The 12,131-nt window shown below is 56.9% G+C and overlaps 1 protein-coding gene across 1 annotated transcript; it reads right to left on the bottom strand.

The window, feature by feature from the left end:
* Positions 1 to 3,234: 3,234 nt before the first annotated feature.
* Positions 3,235 to 10,604, bottom strand: S1PR2 (sphingosine-1-phosphate receptor 2). Its single transcript, XM_014796944.2, has 2 exons — positions 10,413 to 10,604; positions 3,235 to 5,733 (listed from the first exon to the last, which is right to left on the bottom strand). Exon 2 carries the CDS (start codon positions 5,689 to 5,691, stop codon positions 4,636 to 4,638), a length of 1,056 nt encoding a protein of 351 aa, XP_014652430.1. The 5' UTR covers positions 5,692 to 5,733; positions 10,413 to 10,604; the 3' UTR covers positions 3,235 to 4,635.
* Positions 10,605 to 12,131: the final 1,527 nt, after the last annotated feature.

The following is a 12,131-nucleotide window of genomic DNA, read 5'->3' as shown; positions in this document are numbered from 1 at the left end:
CGTCGGTGCGCGCCCAGGATCCGAACCAGCGAACCCCGGGCCGCCGCAGCAGAGCGCGCGCACTCAACCGCTTGCGCCACCGGGCCGGCCCTGGCACCTGTCCTTCTTACCTGCGACTAATTTCCCCTGAAACTCTTGCATATGAAAGAGACATCAATTTCTCCCTCTTATTTAAGTTACTATATTTTGTGCTTTCTGTCATCTTCAGCTGAGCCTAATCTTGATATGATTATTAAATGAAATATTCCAAAAATCATGATGTGATATGTGGAAGCTACCGTGTCATTCATAATAACAGTGGTAAGACATGAATTTTTGTGGAAATGGTGGCATAATGCCAAAAGAGTTCAGCCGCTCAGAGGCTGTAGCAACTAGAGTTACAGAATCTAGAATTGTGTTGCCGGTACTGGAGGCAACGGCCACGCGTGACTACGTACATTTAAATTCATGAAAGTTCAAATTCAGCTCCTGTACCGCACCAGCCACATTTCAAGTGCTAAATAGCCACCAGTAGGCAGTGCAGATATGGCGTATTTCCATCATTGCAGACGGTTCTACTGGAACGTGCTGCTCTAGGTTATGGAGTCTAGAACTTCTCAGAACGTGGTCCAAAGACTATGCCTTTCCTCATCACTGGCGATGCATTGCTGGGGTCCCTCCCGATCTGCTCCATCAGAATGTCTGACTGTGGAGCTTAAGAATCTGCATTTTCAAAACTACAATGAGGTATCACCTCACACCTGTCAGAATGGCTGTAAGTAACAAGACGAGAAATAACAAGTGTTGGAGAGGACGTGGAAAAAAGGGAACCCTCACACACTGCTGGTGGGAGTGCAAACTGGTGCAGCCTCTATGGAAAACAGCATGGGGATTTCTCAAAAAATTAAAAATAGAAATACTGTATGATCCAGCTATCCCACTACTGGGTATTTATCCAAAGAACTTGAAATCAACAATCCAAAGAGGCTTATGCACCCGTATGTTCATTACAGCATTATTCACTATAGCCAAGAAGTGGAAGCAACCCAAGTGTCCCTTGACTGATGAGTGGATCAAGAAGATGTGATATATATACACAAAGGAATGCTACTCAGTCGTAAAAAACACAAAATCGTCTCATTCACAACAACATAGATGGACCTTGAGGGTATTATGTTAAACGAAATAAGCCAGACAGAGAAAGACAAACACCGCATGATTTCACTCCTATGTGGAAGATAAACAAACACATGAATAAAGAGAAGAGATTAGTGGTCACCAGAGGGGCAGGGGATAGGGTGGTGGGCCAAAGGGGTAAAGGAGTATAAATGTATGGTGGTGGATAAAAACTAGACTATTGGTGGTGAGCACGATGCAGTCTGCACAGAAACTGATACATAGTAATGTACACCTGAAATTACACACTCTTATAAACCCACATGACCTCAACAAAATTAAAAAAATAAAAAAAGAACCTGCCTTTTAACAGGTGAGTTTGATGCCCCCTAATAGCCAATAGGCTCCAGAGGGAAAAAGGAGGTGAAAATCATCTTGCATCCCCAAAGATCGGTCCCTTCCGTTCTAGGCTCCAAGATTTGGGAGATATCAGCAAAGCAGATCTTCAGACCAGCATGTTAAGGAGGATCAGCTGTGTTGCTGTCGGCAATCAAAGATGGCCTGGGTTCAAATCCCAGCCCCTGCACCCACATGATCTGGGACCTCAGGCAGGTTACGTGACCTCTCTGTGCCTCAGTTTCCTTAGAGTCCCAATAGTAGTGTCTACTCTACAGAGCACAGTACCCCCAAACTGTTGCTTGCCCTGTTTTATTTTCTTCACAGCACTTAACACTCATTGAAATGACCATCATTTGGCTTTGCTTTCATTCAGTCGAGAAACGTTTATGGAGTACCTACTGTGTGCCGGCCACTGTTCTGAGCACTGGGGCCAAGCAGTGAACAAGACAGACCCCTGTTGTCATGGAACTGGCATTCTGAAGGGAGAAATCGAAAATAAACAGGAAAAAGAATCAAAATGTGTTGTATGTTAGAGAGCAGCAAAGAGGGGGATAGGGTAAGAAACATGTGCGTGGCATGGCCAGAGGCCTCACCACGGGTGTGATATTTGAATATAGACCTGAAGGAGGACAGAGGAGTCACAAGGATGTCTGGAGGAAGATCATTCCAGGTAGACGGAACAGCAGGTGCAAAGGCCCTGTGGTGGGAATGCATCAAATACTGTTCAAAATGCTAGAGACACAGTGGTGAATAAGATGGATGCCGTCCTATCTTCAAGGTGCTCCTATTTTAATTGAGGGAAGACAGATAAACCCATATATAATATACTGGCAAATGATAAGCAGGTGCGGGGCTAGATAGAGAGGGAAGAAGGTGGTCAGAGGGGGCTTCTCTGAGGAGGTGGCATTCGAGCACAGGCCTGAAGGAGAAGACGGAGGGAGCATGTGGCTATTTGGGGAAATTTGTTGACCCTGGCCTCCCCTCTGCCTCTTCTTCCTGCCTATCCCAGCGAGGGCTCAGGTTTCCAAACAAAGGTTGTCTTTGAACGGCTGAAGGAAGGGGAATTCCGATGGGGTGTGCTGGCCTCTGAGCCCCTGGCTGCGGTCTGCGCCATTCCTTCTCTCTCACTGGCTGCCTTAGTATTTGCAATGGTGTTGCGGGGTGAGGCTTCAGCTTGAGGGCCTGGGTTCTCCTTCAAAGCGCCAGATCTATCTTCAAAGGAGTCGCTGAGCCCTGTGCCTCTGGGCAAAGGGTGGTGCCACCCTGGAGCCAAGCTAGGGACCCACCCACCAGCTGCATCCCATCTGGGCTGCTCTTGGTTCTGGGTGGGGCCGACCCCTCCTTCCATGACAAAGAGAGGGTTGAGGATCCTTTCTCTGGCCCAGTGGTGGAGCCGGTAAGATCTAGAGTCAGCCCGCCCAAGTTCAAATCCAGACAGGGCTGTGTGACCCCAAGCAGCTCACTTTTCTCTGAACCCACATCTCCAGAAAAGGAGTTTATAGTAACTCCCACCTCCTAAGGATTCACCTCTTCATGCCTCGAAGGTGCTTGATGAAGGCCAGCCATTCCTTCGGGGAATATGAGCTCCGGAGGGGTCTCTGGGCCCACGTCCTCCAAGACCAGCTCCTGAGGGGGCCCCCAGCACCCGCCAGGCCTGGGCAGCAGTCACCCTCCCCTGTCCCATCCCTCCCCAGCCACGCAGGGCGCAAATGGGAGAACTACCACCTTAAGCCCCAAAAGACAACCACCACCAGGAGAAACTGAACCGTTTATTGATCGGCATGAGCCTGGGTCTCAGGCATGAGGGGCATCTGGGGAGCTGTATGAGGGGAGACAAGCCCCCAACTGGCTCCTTGCCCCCCAAAGCCCCCCTCCCCAGCCTGTGCATTCACAAGAGATCACTCTGAGGTGTGAGGTTTCCTTCCCGAAGCTCTGAAACTGGGGAGATGAGCCAGCAGTGACAGGAGTCTGTGCAAGGCCGGAGCCCTCTTTGGCAGTTTCGACACGGACATGAGGAGACAGAATAGCATCCACTCTGGGGAAAGGCGGTGGGGAGAGGGGGTCACAGACGTGACACACGCATGCACACACACACACACATGCACAGACAGACACACATAAATATACATTTGTACCGCAATGTCCCTTCCATCTAGCCACAGAATTTAGCCAAGTCCTTCCAGGGCAGGTCAGGAGAGAGCGCCCCACAAACGTCCTTGGCACCCCCACCCCCTGCTCTGTTCAATACAACTTGAAAGGAGGCACAGCGGGCTCCAGGCTCCCCTTTCTTAGGAGATCTGGGACCTCGGCTGAGGCTGGAGGTGGCAGTAGCTTGGGGGTCGCTGTTTTGGGCGAGGGGCGGGGGGGCGGTTCTTGGGCAGACAGCTCCCCCTAGAACTTTCTCAAGTTCCACCCTGCCCCACTGGGAGGCCCAGAGCCCTCCTCAGCGCCCCCAGACCGGTTTTTCCAGTCCTTGGCGATTCCTCCGTGCCCCAAATAGTGCAATTCGCCAATGAGGTCTGAGAATGGGGTTTAGCCCCCGGCCCCCGCCCACGACCTCCACCCTGTGGTTTCCCAGCATCTCTTGAAGTGAGGCAGCTGGTGAAATTTGGGGAAGGTGTGGCTTTGAGCCCCAGAACTGTCAGCCAGGGCCACCTGGGACGGTCAGGGAGGAGGCCTCCAGCCTCTCGGGACAGTGGTTCCAGGGAAGTGGCCTGAGGTTGCCAGGAGAAAGTGGCAAAACAGATAAATTCAAAGGAGTCTGGCACAGGGCGGAGGGTCAGACAGTGGTGAAATCCTGAAATCCTTCGTACCGGGTTGTCAATCGCCCCTGCCCTCAGCTCCTCTCGAGCGCCTGCCTGCTGTCACCCGGGCCCTTTCCGGGTCTCCCAGACCTCCTCATGATCTAGTCCTCAAGGGGCCACACAGGTCACCGCACTTGTCTCCACGACGCTGCTGCAGCTCGGCCACGTGACTGGTCGGTGCCTCAGCCGGCTGTCCCGGGCGTGAAACATTTTCAGTATCACCCAGGTCTCTGGTGTGGGGACATCTTGCTTGGCAGCCCCACATCTCTGTCCAAGGTCATTCGGCGCCTCTCCGCAGGGCACTCTGCCGTGGCCTGGCTGTCGGCCCACGTGTCCCTCACACCATCGTGTTGCCCTCCAGGAACGTGGGCGACGTGGGCATGTGCGTGCCCCTCTCCAGGGAGCTGGAGCTGCGGAGGGGCAGGAGGCGGTGGCCCGGGGTCCCGCTCCGCCGTCCCTGTATCCCCGCCGCCTGCCGCCAGCACAGCAGAGGCCTCAGTACCTCCCGGCGCAGGTCCCGGCTGCGCCACGTGTAGATGACAGGGTTGAGCAGCGAGTTGAGGGTGGCGAAGGCGAAGAAGTAGTGGGCCTTGTAGAGGACAGGGCAGGCCCGGACGGGACAGGCATAGTCCAGGAGGAGGATGCTAAAGGCGGGCAGCCAGCAGAGGATGAAGACGCCCAGCACGATGGTGACGGTCGTGAGCAGGGCCAGCGTCTGCGGGCCCGCCACATCGGCATGGCTGGAGCGGACCACGCAGTAGATGCGGACATACAGGGCCACGATGGCCAGCAGGATGACGGAGAAGATGGTGACCACGCAGAGCACGTACTGCTTGGCGTAGAGCGGCAGAACGGTGGAGCAGGCCTCCAGGTGGCCCAGGCAGTTCCAGCCAAGGATGGGCAGGCCACCGAGCACCAGCGAGATGAGCCACGAGGCGCCGATGAGCAGCAGCATACGGCAGCTCTTGTCACTGCCGTAAAGCTTGACCTTGGCAATGGCCACGTGCCTCTCGATGGCGATGGCCAGGAGGCTGAAGACGGAGGCGGAGAGCGTGATGAATGCAGAGCCCTCGCGGGCGAACCACTGCACGGGTGTCAGCCGCAGCGTGACAGGGCCCGAGAGCAAGGTGTTGGCGACAAAGGCCACGCCCGCCAGGAGGTCTGAGGCGGCCAGGTTGCCCAGGAACAGGTACATGGCCGAGTGGAACTTGCTATTGCGTATGACCGCGATGAGCACCAGAAGATTCTCCAACACAATGGCGCAGCAGAGAATGATGATCAGCGTCGAGGCCACCTGGCGGGAGGCCTCCTGCGTGTCCAGTGTCTCCTTGGTGTAATTATAGTGTTCCAGGACCTTGCTGGGGCTGAGGTACTCCGAGTACAGGCTGCCCATGGTGGGGCTCAGTGGCCGGCCGGGGCCATGGGGCTGTCAGAGCTGCAGAGAGAAAAGACAGACAGACAGACAGACAGGTCAGTGCTGTGGCTGCTGCCAGGGCTCTGACTTTGGACGGCTGTGGTTCGACTCCCAGCTCCGTCACCCCTCGCTGAGTGGCAGCGTGAAGTCAGAATCATCCCCATCTCTGCTTTACAGGTGGGAAACTCAGAGAGGTCAATTCACTTTCTCAAAATCTCAAAGCTAGTAAGTGGCAGAGCCAAAAAAACTCACTCCAAAGCCTCTATAACCACTAGGCTACACTGTCTTTCAAAGGAACAGAAGGTCTCCCCCCAGGGGCATGAAGGACACAAAGTGGGCTTCCAGAAGCCTTGCCAACCTACCCAGAGAGCGAGCCTGGGGCAGGAGCTGGAGAGCTTGTCTCCTTCCTCAAATATACTGGAGCCTCAGGCCTCAGGCCAGCCTGGCAACCCGGGTCAGCGAGATGCTCACTGCTGATAACACGGTCCCTTGCTGGTTACCACCCACTGCCCTGGATTCCAGGCTGGGTCTAAGCCCGGAGGCCATGCGCGCTCCCAAGATAAGGTCTTGGGGAGACACCAGGGTGGCCCTAAGGTTCGAGCATCCCTGAGGTCACGTCATCTTCAAGGACGTAGATCTTGGAAGCAATTCAGGATTCAACCCCACTCCCCCCTCTGACATGCTGAGGGACCTTGGACAAGTCACGAGATACTCGGCCTCTCAGCTGCAATGTTCTCATCGGTGCAATGGGGACTTCAGAGGGCTGATGGCAAAATCTTGTTGAATGATGCATAAGGCACGCTTAGCACGTAGCAAGCACTCAATAAATATTAGCCAATATTATTAGCTCCCCTCTTCCTGCCACACATACAGCTGTGGCCTAGGTGCCCTCCACCCAGTCTTTTTGGGAGGGATGTTGACTGAGCCAGCCAGGCAAGACTCCCAACAGCCTGTTCTCATCAGCACCAGCTAGTCCAGCCGTGTGACAGACAGTCCCAGCGGGGTGAGCAGGGCGCCGGCACCCCCCTCCCCAGCCAAGATGAAATCCAGATGTGAGGCCCCTGGAACAAACAGGGTGGAGTCCCAGCTCCCCAGTCACATCCGGTGTGGAGAAGGCTGATGGGATGGGGGAGCCACGGGAGACCGGTCTGGGAGGTCCTGGCTAGGAGGATGGGGCAGCTGTGCTGAAGTCATGTGAGCGGTGAGGGGGCGTGCAGCCTCGCGGGGAGGGGGGACGGTATTTGTTTCCATGAAACCCTGAGTCACCCCCACTGTCAAGGAAAACTGAGCCGTGGGGGGAGGGGGTGGGAAGAGGCGCGTGGGCAGAGAGGATGAGAGCGGACATCATGGTTTCCCCCCAGCTTGGTGGTGGAGGGGGGTGTCTCAGAGGTGGTGCAGTGTCTGCCTTTCACAAAGGAGCCGGGAGGAAGCTCCAGCCATTAGATAACTGGGGGGGTAGGGGGAGGCGCGGGAAAGCCCTCCCCACATCCCTGGAAACACGCCTAGCAAGGACCACGTGCGCTCCAGGAACACGGTTCCAGAAAGGAGGCTGGTTAGGCCGGTTCCTAGTGAGCCTGGGAGTGATGGGGGGCTTCCGGGGTCGCCAAGCCATTCAGTCCCCGGACGCCCCCTCGGAGGGGCGCCCTGGCCCCCGGCCTGACGGAGGCAGCTGCTCCCCCTGGGCAAAGGGACATCCGTCCTAGTTTGGGAACAGAGAAGGGCTTGTGCGCATCCCCGGGGACTGTCGCCCCGCCCAGATCGCCACACAGAGGCCCCTTGTTCCCTGCCGGACAGGGCCCCTGGCGCCCCGATGCCCTCTGCCCGCTGCAGCCGGCCTGGAGCTGGCTCGGCCCAGGCCTCGGCCTTACCAGACCAGCCGTCGGGCCAGAAACAGCACGCGCTCTGATTGGGTCATTTTCAATCCCAGGGCATTGAGCGATTCGCCTATTGGCCTGAGCTCTCCGTCCTCGGTATTTGATTGGCCCGTTGGGGGCGCTCTCCGGCCAGCACTACTGATCTGGACCTTTGCAGGCGGCTGGAGCGCATTTCTTTCCGAGGACAGAGTGAAGGCTGTGCGGGTGTCCCAGGGGAGAGTTTGAACCGCGGCCTGACCGCCGGGTCACCCCGACCAGACGCCCCCAGCCTGCCCTGGTCTACTGGGCCCCTCTTGGGGTTCATAATTAACAATCAAAGACCCATCGCAGGCCTGGGAAACACATTTGCTGGTGGGCGAGAAGCGCAGGGTATGTTCCGTGGCCGCCCCGTCCCCGCCTCATGTGGGGCCACCACTCGTCTCCTGTCTGGCGGCCAAGAGAAAGATTTATAGCTGTTTCCTGGCGAAATAAGAAATGAGTTCAGCCCTTGCACCCCAGGGACTGACCAAGTCTGTCTTCTTGGGGGGGAGGGGGGAGAGACAGGGGGCGCTGTACCCTCACTTTCTGCAGCCCCAGGAGGCTGTCAAGGCATCCTCAGAAGGCAGGACGGCCCTCCTAGTTAGAGAAGGGGAAACTGAGGCCCACACTGCATCCCGACGACTTTGCTAACACGCGAACTGAAGGCAGGTCTGCTTCCCAGAAAGAGGAAGAAGGGCCCGGAGGTTGGGGCTGGCAGAAGAGTCACCCCGAGGCCGATACAGCCCTTGCCAGCTTCCCCTCGCTGTGTCAGCCTCCCAGCCTGGCTACACACAGAAGCTCAGGAGGCCGTCCCTGGCCTCAATGGAGGGAGAGCCACAAGTGACAGGGTTTGGAGGGAAGGGAAGAGAGACAGACCAAGACTGTTCAAGGGGAAATAAGGAGAGAGGAAGGCTGGAGGAAGCCTCAGTGGCTTCCAGGCACCCCTTCCCCAAGTTCCCCTTAGAGGCAACTCCTGTGGTTAAGAGTTCCTCCCGGTCACTCAATGAGCCTCTTGCCCTAGGGCAGCCCCTCTCCCCCTTTCTTCAGCTCTCAGGCCCCACCCCCTATTCTCCGCGCTGCAGCCAGGGGGCGCTCCACTATGCCACTGCTCAGCTCCAGCTTCTACCATGGCTCCCCACTGCCCCAAAGGGCCTGGCCCCTTCCCACCTAGTCTCTTCCCACTCTCCCCCAGGGTCACTCCACTCCCACCACACTGGCCTCCTGCCTGCCACCCCCATCGCCAGCTCACAGCCTTTGCCGCGGCTGTTCCTCCACCTGGCATGCCCTTCCTCGCAATCCTTGAACGACTATCTCCTCATCTTTCAGGTTTCAGTTTTAAGGGCACTTTCTCAGAGGGGCCTCCTCTGACGTGCCAGTCTACTCGAGCCGCCTTCCTCAGGCCCTTTCTATCACAGCATCTTGCTCTATGATCTTCACAGCACTTGCCAATTTTGGAAATTATGATTGTATTTCTTGTTTTCTGTCTGGCTTCCACGGTAGAACGTGAGTGTCGGAGGCCAGCCACCCAGTCGGTTTTCAGCCCCTTTGGAACGATGCCTGGCATACAGAAGTGCTCAGAAAGCATGTGGAATGGATGGATGGACGGATGAATGAATGAACGAACCAACAAGGCCCCAGTGGGTCCCCGAGGGTGGAGGCTCCTAAACTCTGCCCAGACCCAAACAACAGCAAGGGAGGCTGGAGACGCCTCTGGTCCGCGAGCAGCCCCCCCACCCCAGGCGAAGCCCAGCGCGTCTCCGTGGAGACGGCGGCAGGACCCGCCCCCGCCCTCCAGCCGCAGTCTCGACCTCCTTATCTGGCCGTGGAATGCGCGGTATCCACACTCGCAGCCGCTGGGGCCGCGCCTCCTCTCTCCCGCGACAGCCACACGCGCGGGACCCCCAACATCTCCAAGTGGGGGTGGGGGGCTCCTCTCCGTCCCAGGGGCCCCGCCTTGGCATTCCCGGAGCACTGGGGGTTGGGGTGGGGGGAGATTCCAGCAGCAGCCGCACCACGAATGCTGCACCCGCGTTGCGCCACGCGGAGGACGGTGGGCACAGCTCGTGGCGCCCGGAGCACCTGACTAGGGCGGACTCGGGGGAGGGGGTGGAAATCCCCGGGTGAGTCAACTCGTGCCGGAGGAGGGGGCGAGGTTCCGACGCTCTGCTGGGCCCGGGACCACACGGGGTCTGTGGCACGCACGTCTGCACCCTGGCCCCATCCCCAGGATAAAGACGACGCGCCGGAGCCACGCAGTCACGTTCCCTTTCCCTCAAGAACAAAGCCACGCCCCCGCGGGCGGACTGGAGGAGACGAACTACTCAGGGAAACTGAGGCAGAGAGCCAGATGAGCAGACAGTGGGCGACTGCCTTCCCCGGGGCCCCGCCCCTTGGCTTGGAAGCTCTAGGGCGCGCAGCACCTTTCGCCCTCGCCCAGCCCGAGTTAGCCAGGAGGGGCGCCCTACACCCCCATACACACTCCCCAAACCCTTGATCGCGGGGCTCGCTGTCCTGCCTCCCAGTCTGCGACTGAAAGCGCTCGGATTCCGCCTTCTCCTCGGCGCCAACTTCCTGCCGCTGGGGAAGGCAGGGAGCGCAGTCTGGGGGTTCGCGGCCGAGGCAGTGGGGGCCGCCTGGAGTCGTGGAGAGGGCTCACGGTGACCACTCCCTCCGTGCAGCAGGAGCACGCGCGGCGCGTGCGCGCCCCGGGGCGCCCCCAACCCCTGGCCAGGCCCCCCAGCTCCGATCCTGCGACCTCAGGGGACCGGGGCCCGCCCTTTCTGCCTCCCCCTCGCCACGCACGCTCACCTGGCTAGGCTGGCCCGGGTCGCTGCCCTGGTCGGAGGGGCTTGGGCGTCTGCGTCCCCGGGACGGCCGCGGCTGGGGCTGGGGCTGCCCGCCGGGCTCGGCTGCGTCCCGGGGCTGGGGACCGGGGACGGAGGGGGGGGCGGGGAAAGGCACCGCCTCGGCCCCCCAACTCGCCCCGCCCTCTTCTCCTCCCCTTTCCGGCGGCGGCGGCAATGAATTCCAGATGTGGCTGGCCAGCCGGGGCGCGCGCGCGGGGGCCGGCGGGGGAGGCGCGCGGGGTCCCTTTGTCCGCACCCCCACCTCCCGCCCTGCCCCTCCCAGCCCCCACCCGTGAGAACCGGCCGGCGCATGACGTCACGCAGCCTGGTGACGTCACGTCTGTCTTGGCCAGGTGGCCTCAACCTGAAACAACTGTCTTCGGTTGCGAATAAACTCTTGGCCCATCCCTGGGACCCCAGAATTGGAGGAGAGCGCGGGATCCCATTTATTTACTCAACAAGGAGCCATTAAGAACCGACTATGTGTCAACGCAGAAAATAGGCATTAAGCCCCTTCTATGTGTGTGTTCATCTAACAAATAATCAAGATCCTACTATGTGCCACGCCCTGCCCCAAAGACAGGACTGGCTTTGCCTTGATAAGGCCTCAGAATTCAGCCGCTGCTCCCTCTCCCAGGAGCACCCAACAGCCGACCCTCCCTTTATCGATAGCTGTCCCACCCTCGCTGTGGTCGACCAGCAGGCCCAGGTTGCGCCCTGCGTTCCAAGCTAGGGCCAATCTTCTATTTAATCCTTCAGTTTCCTCCCGTTCCCCTCATTCAGCCTTTTAGGAGGGTACTATTTGTGGAAATGTATACATAATCTGCTTATATGTTTATTTACGAAATACATTAAACACCTGGTAGGTGCCAGACACTATTCTCAAAGTTAAACATATATTAAGGAACAAAACTCCGTGTTTCTGAGGAGCTGATATTCTACTGTATGCATGCAGAATATCCAGAATATGGCAGGAAGAAGAAACTGGTAAATTTCCTGGGAGAGGAATTGAAAGATAGGAGACAGGGCATGGGAGGGAGGCTGCTTTCACTCTGTGAATCCTTCCATGCCTATTGACTTTTGTGACGTGCGTATGTGCCCTATTCCAGCAATAAATTAAATTAAAAATTAAGATTCCGTGATACCCAGACCATGCAATAAAAAGGAGGGAGGGGGTAGGTGCACTCTTCTGTATGTATATATTATACTTCAGTAAAGAGTGTTGAAAAGCATAATGCTAAAAAAAAAGGTATCTGCACCCCCATGTTCATTGCAGCGTTATTCACAATAGCCAAGAGCTGGAAACAACCTAAGTGTCGGTTAAAGGATGAATGGATAAAGAAGATGTGTGTATACAGACAATGGACTATTATTCAGTCACGAGGAAATCCTGTCATTTGCAATAATATGGATGGACATTGAGGGCATTATGTTAAGTGAAGTAAGCCAGACAGAGAAAGATGAATACCGTATGGTCTCACTTATATGTGGAATCTTAAAAAAAAAAGTCAAACTCATAGAAACAGAGAGTAGGAAAGTGGTTGCCAGGGGCTGGGGTGGGGGAACAGGGAGAGGTTGGTGGAAAGGTACCAACTTTAGGTTATAAGATGGATAAGGTCTGAGGATCTAACGTAAACAGTAGTGACCTCAGTTGATAACACTGCAATGTATAAGTGAAATT

This window comes from Ceratotherium simum, chromosome 39 (assembly GCF_057802395.1).
Source record: "Ceratotherium simum simum isolate JZ-2026a chromosome 39, ASM5780239v1, whole genome shotgun sequence".
Classification (NCBI taxonomy): Eukaryota; Metazoa; Chordata; class Mammalia; order Perissodactyla; family Rhinocerotidae; genus Ceratotherium; species Ceratotherium simum.
Note: the sequence above shows the minus strand (reverse complement) of the source record. Positions and strands in the feature narration are given on the sequence as shown.

Bases quoted from the DNA above. Each gene is read 5' to 3' on its own strand.
- S1PR2 (XM_014796944.2), bottom strand. From the start codon at position 5,691: ATGGGCAGCCTGTACTCGGAGTACCTCAGCCCCAGCAAGGTCCTGGAA.